The sequence below is a fragment of the Oncorhynchus mykiss genome, chromosome 2 (genome assembly GCF_013265735.2).
Source record: "Oncorhynchus mykiss isolate Arlee chromosome 2, USDA_OmykA_1.1, whole genome shotgun sequence".
Lineage (NCBI taxonomy): Eukaryota > Metazoa > Chordata > Actinopteri > Salmoniformes > Salmonidae > Oncorhynchus > Oncorhynchus mykiss.
This window is the reverse complement of record NC_048566.1, coordinates 55,504,189-55,518,290: the sequence shown is the minus strand read 5'-3', so window position 1 is coordinate 55,518,290 and position 14,102 is coordinate 55,504,189. Positions and strand designations below refer to the sequence as shown.

At 42.6% G+C, this 14,102-nt stretch overlaps 1 protein-coding gene across 2 annotated transcripts in view; it reads right to left on the bottom strand.

Moving 5' to 3' along the window:
- The window catches only part of LOC110491849 (GRAM domain-containing protein 2A), a 57,139-nt gene that overhangs the window by 17,395 nt on the left and 25,642 nt on the right, over positions 1-14,102 (bottom strand). For both annotated transcript variants that reach the window (XM_021565661.2, XM_021565670.2), the window contains exons 3-5: positions 4,653-4,710; positions 2,831-2,903; positions 1,654-1,757 (exon numbers count right to left, since the gene is read on the bottom strand). In XM_021565661.2, coding sequence (XP_021421336.1) covers positions 1,654-1,757; positions 2,831-2,903; positions 4,653-4,710 — 235 coding nt within the window. The remainder of the gene's footprint in view (positions 1-1,653; positions 1,758-2,830; positions 2,904-4,652; positions 4,711-14,102) is intronic.

The following is a 14,102-nucleotide window of genomic DNA, read 5'->3' as shown; positions in this document are numbered from 1 at the left end:
CAACAAGGACACATTAAGGTAATATTGTTATTTTGCACATTCTCATTGCAATGGCATTATTGTTGCATATTGAGAGCAACTAACATGGACATTATAAATTCTACCCAATCCATTTATACATGGGGAATCTGAGCCGGATGACTTGCAAACATTTCGAAGAAGCATTTTATTCTGTACAGAACAGTGTTTGGGATGCCATTCGCTGAGTTAAGAGTAGACACACGGCACATGACAAAAAATTAGCTGTGTGACCTTTCCGCTACATAACTATGCACCCCAATCTTGGGACTTTGTGCCCATTTAAAGAAAGGGGGAGCGGAACAGTGTGAGATAAGGAAGAGGTAAAGGTCTATTCCAGTGGAAGTGTACACACAGTGAGTGATTGATCGTTGGGTTCAGGGCGAGTTGACACCGTGCTTAATCTTCAGTCACTTCAAATGACTGGCTGGTGAACGGGTCTTTGAGCTTAAAATAGCCTTGTTAGGCTTATGCTTTATCCATTCAATAGAATACAATACAAAATACCCTTTCCTCTGGAAAACATTTTTTACACTTGACTGACCAACAATTGTATTATTCAGAACGTACTTACTACATTTTTATGTTGTGTCCCGTGACGTCGTGGAAAGTATTGATTTGTAAAGAAGGAAACTGGTGCTCAACTCAATTTCCTTTACTGTAAATGGACTTAACATCTTTGTAAAACTGTTTGCTGTTCAATAAATAACCTGACTATCGTGTCACTTTATTGTACTTATTTTCAATAACCACATCAAAACAGGCCAATTACATTTTTCAAGCTCAATTATCTGAACTAGGAAACATGAGCAAATAAGCCGTTTCAATGACGGACTTAATAGAGGGAAACCTGCATGCAGTGCGACTCATTTGAATGTCTTTTGTGTTCAGGTTGTAAATTGCAGAGGATATAAGTCTCTATCAGACAGCCTAATTCTCTATTTCAAAGAGAGAAACCTTCAGCAATTGAACAGAGAAACACCCATTTATGTTCAATGATCCCTAATCAATGGACAGTGTGGAGGTAAAAATGAGAGCCTGTTATCAACGGGAATGACCGTACCAACAACGCTATATAAGCATTGATATGTATGATGATAAGCCTATTATTTATTTTCAACACAGGTCTTCATATTTGGCGTGTTTGTAAATTAAATTTGGAGTGCCAGAGTGTGCTAGCAAGCTAATGTTGGCTAGCTTGCTAGCTAGTCCCAGACACAAATGAGAGAACACCTCTGACCATTTTAACCGCCCGAGCAGAGCTGGTTAGGCTGTTTTCATGTTATCCAGAGCGTTGGTGACTGTAACTGTGCTGCTGGCAACAATATAATTACACTTTTTTACTGACGTTTACTGACACCGGCCATATACAACAGTTGTTGAGCGTTCATAAATGCATAAGTTATTTTGCGCTCTGGCACACTCAAACGAGAGTGCTCTGAAATCGGAGTAGATAACCGGAGTGAATTTACAAATGTGCCCATTGTTAGAAGAGAGAAGACATTTTGTGTCAAGGCTGAGGGCGGTTGCAATTCCTTCCCATTGTGAACTAGGCAGCAGTAGCGTAACTGCTAACCACGGAAGACCCACTGGAGCGAATGAACCACCACATCACCGAGGCTGTTTGACACTCACCTTGATGTCCTTCCCAAAGAGGTTGGCATAGAAACACAGCCAGTTGCGGGAGATGTAGAGGCGGCCCTGAAGTAGGATGTCTCGGAGAAGAGCACAGGAATACACTGGAAATGGGAGAAAAAAAACCCACAAATAAGACCGGGAATACCATAGAGATACAATACAATTCTATTTCATTCTGTGGGGAATACACACACCAGAGGGAGAATCCGCAGAGCTGGAGGCTAGCGTGGGATATATATGAGTTGGCTTCAAACCTACACATTGTGGCTGTGGGATACAGCTGAAGTGTATGGAACTGTGGAATACCGTTGGCTAGTGATGATTTCCTTTCGTATAGAAACACAACTCAACTTGCAATATCATTATGTCATTTTCCTTTTCCCCGTAAATATTCTCTTTAGGGCCTGCATACTAACACATCAATCTTTAGACGCCCGTACCACAAATTCTGAAAGAACCAGAAATAAACTAAATTCTGTTCTAACACAGTTTATGAACTAACGTCACAAAATATGAGTCATGACCAAAACACAAACAGTCCAAAGTGGCAACTTGTGATTGGAGAGGCTTTTGATCACGGCCCCCCGCACCTCTCTGATTCAGAGGGCTTTTGGCTTAAAGGCGGTTGAATGATTTCAGTTATCCAACTTCCATTTCCAGCTGAATGCAGCAGGCTGGTACAGGGTCCCCCACAGAGAGGAGAAAAGGGAGAGTGGTCGAGAGAGAGAGAGAGAGACGGAAAGAGAGAGAAAGAGATGGAAAGAGAGAACAGTAGTGAGAGAGAAGGGAGAGGAAGACACTGTGGAGTGGAAAGCAGACGGCTAGGAAGCACTGTGAAGCCTGCTGTAAGGAGATTGACGACGTGATTCTGACAGCCAGCGGACAGTGATATAGCCATGCACAGCCATATCTAGTCTAGTGTCAAGTCAACATTAGAGTGATGCAAACCCCATTCAAACACAGTGCAGTTCAGCACTCCCAATTCAAATGGTGTTTTCTTGCACTGTATTTTATCTTGCCACAAACGTCATGCACCCATTCAACCCAAGCCGTCAGTTGGCATACCACTTTGTATGAAGCAATGTACTGGGCGTGCATTCTAAGTACAGGAGCATTCTCGTATTATGGACAGAGTGTGTGATGTGTGGACAGTGTTCCATTTCCCCTGACTTACCTTTCATGAGGATCTCCTCCTTGGGAACGGTCTGGAACAGCTTGTGGTACTGGGAATTGTACTTGCTGACCGTCTGTAAGGGGGAGAACAGGGGTGAGACGGGGATAGACAGGGGTGAGAGAAGGGGGAGGTGGGTGAGGTTCCTTTCAGAAAATGTTACTGTTTTACTTCTCCCAAACGGAATCTTGAAAAAAAGTTGATGGCCATGTGACTATATCACCTAATCTTTAGTAATCTTTAGTAACAGATTATGATTCAGCTCCTGTTATTATTTTGGAAGTGCATAAAACCCCTTCCAATCAATTAAGTTCCTCTCAGCCACGTGATCCTGCCCTGTCCTTTCCCTATGGGGGCTGGCGCTTTGGCATGGTACCCGGTAGGGTAGCCTAGTGGTTAGAGCGTTGCAAGTTCGAATCCCCGAGCTGACAAGGTACAAATCTGTCGTTCTGCCCCTGAACAGGCAATAAAATAAAATATAAACACACACACACGCATAAGAAATGCACTCTTCTCCACACACGTGCACACGCAAGCGCACACAAAAAACACACACACCTGTTCCCCTGGTGCTGGTCAATCACTATACACTAGTCCCACACCCTCTCTGTTACACTGTGTTGTTTTATAACTCAGACACACTTCCTATGTCACAATGTGTTCTGACCCAATTGTTTATCCTGCGTAACATCTAACAGTGTTCCCTTCCCTTCTCTGTTCCTCTGTAGTGGTGCCACAGACAATCCCTTCCCCTCTTTGCCTCAACCTGGGTTATAACTTAGAATTGTCATGGTTCCACCTGTCACCAGAGGGCGGCAGAGACCGCCCTAGAGACATTAACAACGCTCAGGTGTGTCTTATTTACTCATTCGGATTTCCCTGTTAAAAGAGGCGTGTTTTCTATTTTCGAGTTATGTATGCCGTGTGCGTTTGTCGCCTGAGTGAGTTTTCGAGACTTAGTGTTTGCTGGGTTTTCCCCAGCGTTACTGTGATCCTTCTGTTACCATTTCTCAGTCAAATATTATGTTCCTACGTAACCACTGATTCCTCATCTGGTCTCTTCTCTGCACCCGGGTCCAACCTCACCATGTCACAGAAATAGATTAAAGACGGAAACTCCTTTGCTGGAAACGTCTGTGGGTTAATTTCTAAGGGATAATTTTTGTCAGCCATTCTGAAGGGGAGTGATTGTTTGAATCAGTTCGATTGCGGTTGTGCGTGAGTCTGTGTGCGCATCAGACTGGAGACAAGTTTATTCAAATCAGAGGGCATATGGTCTGATCCGTTCGGAGCTTAATTTAAACCTCACATACTTTTCTTAACCCTGTATGTGAAGCTTGCACTAGAAAACCTTGGACAATAATACACATTTGAAATCGTATGAAATGCAAATCCCTGAAACTCATACTGTATGCGTACTGTTACTGTGCTAAAATCGTGTAAAATAACAAACACTTCGTAAGATTTCAAATGCATTCGCTGACACTCATGCTATGCACATACAATGTTCTGTGGACTGTTGAACTGACTGTTACCATGCTAAATAACTTGCCATGAACTCAATCCTTTGTTATGACAAAATACCATTACGTCTTGCTTACAAATTCGGGTAAAGGCAGTATTTCTGTGTGATAGTTCAAGTACAACTACACACGACCTTACTGTGTCTCCCCTTGGACTATACGTAATATTGTAGTGGGTAGGACATTTTATTTTTTTTACACATGAACGAAGCCCTCCATTACTTCCTTATGCCGACAATACCGTGTAAATGTCCACAGACAGTGGGAATCTGGATGCGGTGAGAAAAAAAACAACGACTCACCGAGCCCCTGTAGCATTTCTTGACATCTTCATAGGTCAGGTCATCAATCAGTTGCAGCCTGTGGAGGAGAGAGAAACACCGAGAAGTTTAGGAGGGGTGACACAAGTTTCTAAATATGTCGAGGAGAAAAAAAAGAAAGAATCATCTGACTGTTGTGCCATGTTCAGCTCAATCCGGATAGTTAACAGAACATTTTTTGTTTCTGGTATTTTGTTAACTAGTCCACTGTCCGTACAATCCCACCAAGTCTACAAGATAAGAGCACTTTCAGTACAGAGCAAAAACTGTGATGGTGATGATGCATTTGTTCCTCAAATGTATCCTCCATATAGTCTTTAAGCAGAGGAAGACTATGATAGCATGTACTGTTGAACTGCTAATGATGGACAAAATGACCCATATATTTGAATGGCACACACAAGCTCAGTCTTCTCTTTCTCTCTCTCTCTCACACACACACACACACACACACACACACACACACACACACACTAATCAAAGACAGGGACATGCAAATGGACACACACACACACACAGGCAAACACACACACATACACACCTCAAACAGGTCATCGGTGTGAATGTAAATGCTTAGGTAATATGAAAAGTCTGTTTATGTAAAGTCAGATTGTGAAAGTCAAGTAAAAGACAAACAGTTTAGCAGATGTCTCTATTGGCCAAGTCCTGACCCCACACACACAGGCACAAATACACACACACATACACACACACAGACAGACAGACGCACACGCACACACACCTAAAGTGATTGATACTAAACTCAGACCACTAAAGCCCAAAGTAGACACCCTCTAATATCCCCAAGGGCTGATTATGGCTTGGAGAGGCTACTTCCCATTCACAGCTCAAGCCTGGTATATTGTACTGTTTGTGCTTTCGGGGCCCCAATACTACACAATGAGGACGAGGAAGTAATTTTCTGTTTGGGGCAAGTTTATCAAAAACGTGAAATCACACAAAAGGTGTCTGGACCCTCCTATAACACGCCATTTAAATCGAAAGTAGAGATTTGGTTGTAATTTGTTTTAATAATAATAATAATTTCAGCTCTATAGATTTTGGACGGTGGTCAATGAGGGACAATGAAGCCTTCAGACCGGTTGTGACTGGTTTTCATTGAGGGCCACTGTGTCATTATCACTCTCTCCAGGTGTTCTATTTTGGTTCCGTGGCTAGACTAGAGCATCGTAGTGACAATCTAATGTGACAGGGAACCACCTACTGTATTGTCCATTACACTGCAGTAAGCTATACAAACAGTCTATACAAACAGAGAACACCCTAAATGGTTTCTACGTGATACCAAAACAAACTGCACAATAATTGGTGTTCACTAGATGTAGGCTACTATAGAAACAAACACTGTATCCTTAAGCAATAAGGCCCGAGGGGGCGTGGTATATGGCTAATATAATATACCACGGCTAAAGACTGTTCATACGCACGACGCAACGCGGTGCCTTATTGCTATTATAAACTGGTTACTAACATAATTAGAGCGGTAAAAATAAATGTTTTGTCATACCCGTAGTATACGGTCTGATATACCACGGCTGTCAGCCAATCAGCATTCAGGGCTCAAACCACCCAGGTTATAATATAATATATACTCTATTAAGGAAACAGCAGCACTACACAATACCTAGATATCTGTGTGTCCAGCTTTCCTTTCCCTATATGGCTAGTGTTGTGGTCTGATTCTGTCACTCCCCCTCACCACCGCAACAACTGAAGCAGTCCCCAAAATAGCGTCTTCTAAAGAGCAGTGACAGTGTTTAACCCCATGTTGGTACAATCCTGTCTGTCACGTGCCATCGGATACCTGTCAGTCAGCTGGTGTCAGTCCACATGCACCCAGTCAGGGCGTCATTCTCTCCATCTGTCTCTCTGTCAGCCAGGAGGTGAGGTGAGGTGAGGCCCCCTCTACCACCAATGCGACAGTGTATGTTGTAAGTGAGTCACTGTTGTAAGTGACTTTTGGCTAAAAGTGTCTGTCTGCTAAATCTCATATACAGTATTATGATATTATTATCAGAGGAGAGCGGAGAGAAAGAAACGAGGACAGGAGCCAAGGGACAGAGAGGTAGGCAGGGGCTGTCTAACGGAGGGGGGGGGGGGGGGGCAGACCACAACAGTAGCTGATTGACAACATAGTCAAGGTGACAGGTTGAGACTACCTCTGACTGAAACCAAGAACACTGTGTCTGAGTCACAAATAAGAATGCAGAATATAAAAATATATATTCGAAAAGATTTGACTCTGGTACCAGCAAGGTGCAGGCAGGGTCACATGATTCTGTATAAGAATAATACTGTGTAAATAATCCTTTTGAATTGGATCCCAAATGGTTTTAAAATGTGTGTCATTCTTCAATTGGAACAGCTTAATTTATATGAATTATCCAATCAAATCACATCAGTAAGTCATAGTCACGTGCAAGGTCTCGGTTCAAGCCCTATATAACCGATTTGATAACTGCCAGGGTTTGAATTACATACGGACTCCTAAAAGTGCCCTAAAAATAGCGCTCCAATCCAATGTGGATATTTTATATTTTTTTTTACAGTTTTTGGGGGTGTCCATGTTGATGTTCCAATGCAACAAAAAACTGGAATTTATACTGTAATTTGGGGTATTCTCAACAGAAAAATACGCCGTCCTCAGACATGGGATGGTTGTCGAGTACTGAATTGCATCACTGGTGACCTGGCTGATTTTTGTTTCTGTCTCATTAACATATTTACAAGTGTGCCTTGTAATAGTGATGGGGGAAAAAAATCGACACAGTTACGTAATCGTAATTGAGGATATATCGCAACATTCTTTTTTACAACGTCACAATATCATTTTTGCGCTAGTTGGCCGTCCCTGTTCCAAAACGCAGGTATTTTTTTAAACGGTGAGTCAATATGTTTCCGCCACTTTTATTACCATGACCGATCAAAAAATTGTTTTCTCGTGTGTCTCTCTTGTCCCTCTGCAGCAGATACATAGTGGGCAATATGTTTGGAACATCGAATTGCAATAAAATCACAGTATCGAATCACAATACATATAGAATCGTGAGAATAGCAATACATAAGTATTGTGATAATATCGTATCGTGAGGTCCCTGGCAATTCCCAGCCCTACCTTGTAAGACACTATATTTGTTGCACCCGTGAGTGAAAATGCTGTACCAATTTAACCCCTATGTGGTTATAGTGCCCCATAAACTTAAAATGTATACAGATTGGAGTGGCAACAAGTCTTCAACCTTAAATGATTGAGCATTTTGCCATGTCCTTTGGGTCTGTTTTGCCCTGTAGTAGCTGTAGTAGCTGCCAGTTTGGAAGCCTATGTTAAGGCCTCACTTCACCAAATATGAATTAATATGCTATAATGTATAAGCAGTTTACCTATCTACTAACCTGCTTGCACCAATCCCTTGTAATTACAGTTAAAAACGGTGAAATTCAAACCCCTCCCCTCAATGAATTTAATTCATTCATCCAATCACTCATTCAGATTACGGTAGCATTTACATTTTTACAGTATAATACAGTCCATTTTACAGTATTGTACTGTGTGGCATAACAACAATACTTGCTTTGATACCATATTTATATTAAAGTAGGTGTACTGTCATATGAAATAAAGAATTTGAGATAATGTGAGAATTACCCATATTGTCCCATTTACATTGTGTAATTTATTGACTGTCCCTAACTAGCCTCACAGATAGGCTTTCAAAGTAAAAAACAACTTTGCCACAGTCGCACTCCGGCCGGCTGAAGCTAATTGGCAAAATTAGTTGGCTAGCTTGCTAGCTAGTCTAGGCTACTTCCAGACACAAGACCTGGTTAGACTGCTTCAGTTTATCTAGAAGGGTGAGTGACTGTAACTGTGTACTGTTTTGGCAGAGTGAAAGTTCAAACGCTTCCCACGTTCGAACACACACACAAAAGATCCCCACATCAAAGCACACCTCCAAGACCCAAATCTCATTCTCAGGCGCATTTCCTAATGAGGAGAATTGAAACAGAGGCTAAATCAGGAAATTCAGCCGCCCTTTAAGTATTGTATTATTTAGAAACATTAATATACACGTAAAGGCATTTATACTTTTTTATAACCATTACAATTCATAAGCATTTAAACGTTCATGAGCTTTTAAATGGCTTATTTGTGAACGCTATTATTATAAAGTGTGACTAAAAGCCTCTCTATAGTCCCTGGATTTCTGAGGCCAACCACCGTTTGTTTGTTGCTCGCGGAGATACCTTCCTTTCAAGAAATGCCAACCATGGATCACGAGGCTAGGTAGGTATGATGACACCACTAGGGCCGTGCCAACATTGCCAGACCAGACCTCCCCCCCACTCCCTGCCTTCAGGGAAAAGAGAAGGCCAATCTAAACTTAAACACGTATTACACAGCTTCCTTTCACCACAGTCCTCTGTAATGTACTCCATTTATGAGACACACTATATACAGTGCATTTAATGTATTCACAACTCTTGACATTGTCCACATTGTTTTTTATGTTAGTCTTATTCTAAAATGGAATAAATTGTTTTTTTCCCTCATCAATCAACACACAATACCCCATAATGACAAAGCAAGAACAGGTTTTTTTTTTTTAAATGTTAGCAAAAGTAGTCAAAGTAAGGGACCGCAATATCACATATACATAAGTATTCAGACCCTTTACTCAGTACTTCGTTGAAGCACCTTTGGCAGAGATTACAGCCTCAACTCTTATTGGGTATGACACTATAAGCTTGGCACACCTGTATTTTTGGGAGTTTCTCCCATTCTTCTCTGCAGATCCTCTCAAGCTCTGTCGGGTTGGATGGGGAGCGTTGCTGCACAGCTATTTTTAGGTCTCGCTAGAGATGTTAGATCGGGTTAAAGTCCGGGCTCTGGTTGGGCCACTCAAGGACATTCAGAGACTTGTCCTGAAGACACTCCTGCATTGTCTTGGCTGTGTGTTTAGGGTCGTTGTCCTGTTGGAAGGTGAACCTTCGCCCCAGTCTGAGGTCCCGAGCACTCTAGAGCAGGTTTTCATCAAGGATCTCTCTGTACTTTGCTCCGTTAATCTTTCCCTTGATCCTGACTAGTCTATCAGTGCCTGCCACTGAAAAACATCCCCACAGCATCATGCTGTCACCACCATGCTTCATCATAGGGATGGTGACAGGTTTCCTCCAGACGTGGTACTTGGCATTCAGCTCAAAGAGTTCAATCTTGGTTTCAGCATGGTCTGAATCCTTTAGGCAGCTTTTGACAATTACTGTCATGGGCTTTTTACTGAGGAGTTGCTTCCATCTAGCCACTCTATCAGAGTGATTGGTTGTCCTTCTGGAAGATTCTCCCATCTCCACAAAGGCACTCAGGAGCTCTGTCAGAGAGACCATTGGGTTCTTGGTCACTTCCCAGACCAAGGCCCTCCTCTCCCGATTGCTCAGTTTGGGCGGGCGGCCAGCTCTCGGAAGAGTCTTGGGGGTTCCAAACTTCTTCAATTTAAGAATGATGGAGGCCACTGTGTTCTTGGGGACCTTCAATGCTGCAGACATTTTTTGGTACCCTTACCCAGATCTGTGCCTCGACACAATCCTGTTTCGAAGCTCTACGGACAATACCTTCAACCTCATGTCTTGGTTTCTGCTCTGACATGCACTGTCAACTGTGGGACCTTGTATAGACAGGTGTGTGCCTTTCCAAATCATGTCCAATCAATTTAATTGACCACAGGTGGACTCCAATAAAGTTGTAGAAACATCTCAAGGATGACCAATGGAATCAGGATGCTCCTGAGCTCAATTTCGAGTCTCATAGCAAAGGGTCTGAATATTTATGTAATTAAGGTATTTCTGTTTTTCATTTTTAATAAATGTGCTAAAATGTCAAAATAACTGTTTTCACTTTGTCATTATGGGATATTGTGTGTAGATTGATGAGGCAAAAATAATTTAATCAATTTTAGAATAAGGCTGTAATGTAACAAAATGTGGGAAGAGTCAAGAGGTCTGAATACTTTCCGGATGCACTGTACATACAGTATATATACACAACAGAGAAGTTCTCTCTCTCTCTAACACACACACACACACACACACACAAACACACTCTTGTTCATACGCAGAAACCATTGTCAATATTCTAATCAAGTGCAAACAGAGACCAGGAGAAAATGGAAGCAGAACAATACTAAACACCAGAGGATGAATAGATCGTCAGCTTTAGAGGTCCCAGGCACTGTGTGTGTGTGTGTGTGTGTGTGTGTGTGTGTGTGTGTGTGTGTGTGTGTGTGTGTGTGTGTGTGTGTGTGTGTGTGTGTGATCAGAGTTCTCAGACACAGTCAACAGGAGGAGCGCACAGACTAAGTTATTGGACACAGACCCTCAGGTAAGGAATTGATGTCAGGTGGTCTGAGAGAAACTCCAGTTCTTATGTGGGTTATACAAGATGTAAACTGCATTGCATAATGAGGTTAGTTCCCACCACATCGAACTGTGTTCAGTATGAATTATTTACTCTCCTCTTTTCTGTGTTTGCTTTCCTGTGTTTGTGAGAGGTGTGAGGGGGGGGGGGGAGTGTGTGTTTTTGTGTGTATATGTGTGTTTGCGTGTCAGTCTGTGTGTGTCTATCTGTCTTTTTTTCTATCTGTCTGTGTGCGTGTACTTGTGTGTGTGCCTGCGAGCGTGTGTGTGTGTAGGCCACAGCCTGAGTGTGGGTGAGTAAGCGGCGTCAGTTTGTCCGTAGCGGTGAATGCAGCATTTGTTGTCCTCAGGAACTTTTGGGTGGCCTACATGTTGTTCTCACAGGAGACAATTACTGGCACACACACACACACACACACACACACACACACACACACACACACACACACACACACACACACACACACACACACACACACACACACACACACACACACACACACACAGCCCTAGAGCTGTTCCGACTGCCTATCCACTGAGGCTCTATAGCCCTTAGTACTGAGAGGTCATTCACTCACACTGCCCTTCATAGACTCACTGTCCCTCCTGTAATGCCTGCAATTAACAACTCTCTTCCAGTAAACTGCTGTGTACCATTTTCTGCGTATACTTTCAGTTGGAGTTCCACCACAAATGAACGACACACAACAGAGGGGCCTTAAGTTGAACCGGTTAAAACCGGAATAGCAAGCATTTGCACATTTCATATGATTTTCTTCTTGTTGGTAGCACACGGTGGACCTCGATTTCCAGGTTGTCAAACTTTCAGAGCGAAAACGAGGCATTCGATTATGGTCACGCAAGACCACATAGGGAGAAAAGCTACCTCGGATATTGATATAAAAATAAGAATAGAGTTTCACTCAACCTAGTCTTTTTTTCCTGGTTATATACCGGTAGTAGGGGATATAGTGAGAAGGGAGACATAAGAGGAGACAGGGATGGAACCCCAGTCTCCAGTGGGGAGGCATATGCAGATTGGGCCGGTAGTGTTACCCACTCGACCACGGCTCTGCACAACCTAGCTAGGATACAAGCCGCAGTACTGTGGTCCTCTTGTCTAGTCCAAGGGATTTCAAACCTCTCCTCAGGCACCCTCAGCAGTTCCATGTGTTTGAGCAATTCCACAGCTCGCACACCTGATTCAACTTGTCAACTAATCATCAAGCGCTTGAATAGGTGAATCGGGTGAGCTCGCTAAGGGCTACAACAAAATGGTGAAATGTCTTAAGGGTTCCCGAGGAGAGGTTTGAAAAGCACTGGTCTGGTGAAAGAGATGAGAGAGAGTTAATCCCAAACGGTTTGTTTGTCCTACAGTTCTGCAACCCACTGGCTTCTATAATGAGGGAGTAGCAGACAGAGAGCAAAGGAAGAGAAGAGAATATATTTCTGCTCGCAGTGGCATCAGGCCGGCCCAAGACAAACAGAGACTGGCTGTACTCTAGCCCAGTGGTCTAGTACAGAATTTCCACTGAGACAGAGATGGCACTGTGTGTATATGTGTGTGTGTGTGTGTATGTGTATGTGTGTGTGTTTGTCTGTGTGTATGGGCAAGTGCAAGTGTGTGTGAGTGCATTTATTCATTCCACATGTCACTACTTCTAATTACAGTGCATTCGGAAAGTATTCAGACCCCTTGACTTTTTCCACATTTTGTTATGTTACAGCCTTATTCTAAAATTGATTTCCTCATTGATGTACACACAATACCCCATAATGACAAAGCAAAAAAAAGGTTTTTAGAAAGGTTTACTAATTTATAAAAATAAAAAAAAACATTTAATATCACATTTACATAAGTATTCCTTCGATCTCATGGCTTGGTTTTTGCTCTGCCATGCACTGTGTGCCTTTCCAAATCATGTCCAATCAATTGAATTTACCACAGGTGGACTCCAATCAAGTTGGATGATCAATGGAAACAGGATGCTCCTGAGCTCAATTTCGAGTCTCATAAGCAAAGGGTCTGAATACTTATGTAAATAAGGAATTTCTATTTTTACTTGTAATAAATGTGCAAAAATGTCCAAAAACCTGTTTTTGCTTTGTCATTATGGGATAGTGTGCTGAGGAAATGTTTTTATTAAATCCATTTTAGAATAAGGCTGTAAAGTAACAGAATGTGGAAAAAGTCAAGGGGTCTGAATACTTTCCCAGGGCACTGTAAGTGTTTCACTGTTAGTCTACACTTGTTGTTTAACGAAGTATGTGACTAATAACATTTTACTTGATGTACAGTATGTGTGAAGGGTGTGTATGTGTGTGTGTGTGTGTGCGCGCGCGGGGGCGCGTGTGTAACCCAGCCTCACGTGGCCATCTCTATGGCACACTCTCATTAGAGGGAAAGGGAGAGATTGGCCGTTGCAGCAGCGTGCCCTCTGGCTCCCTGGTAGTACAAAGACACTACACCAACAGACACCCAGCCACATACACACAACTACAGAGAAAGAGAAAGGAAGGGAAAAAGGAGGGAGAGGGAGGTATAGGAAGGAGGGAGGGAGATGAGAGTCAAAAGGAGAGGGAGAGAGGGGGGGGGTATAGCAATGGCTGTATATGAATGGACAAAGCCATCGATCACGTAACACCATTCATTCCTATGTGAAGACTCAATTGTGCATAGAAGCAAAATGAAGTCGGTTAAGATGGCGTCTCATGGAGACATAGCATGCGCAGTTTGAGCTACTCCAGGAAGTGATGTTGCAGGCTAGCTCAGTGCTGTCCCCTCTTATTGAGTAACTCAAGTTGAAGGCCGCCCGGGGTACTGCAGGCTGAATAGCAACTCAATTATCCTTATAACTTCTTCTGTGTGCAATTTTTTTTATAATTGATTCAAGGACATAGAACAATTATTGGTACGAAGATTGACCACAAAGATTACCATTTTGATAATCTATCCCGTTGCTTAGTCACTTTATCTCTTCCTACACAGTAAACACTTCTCCA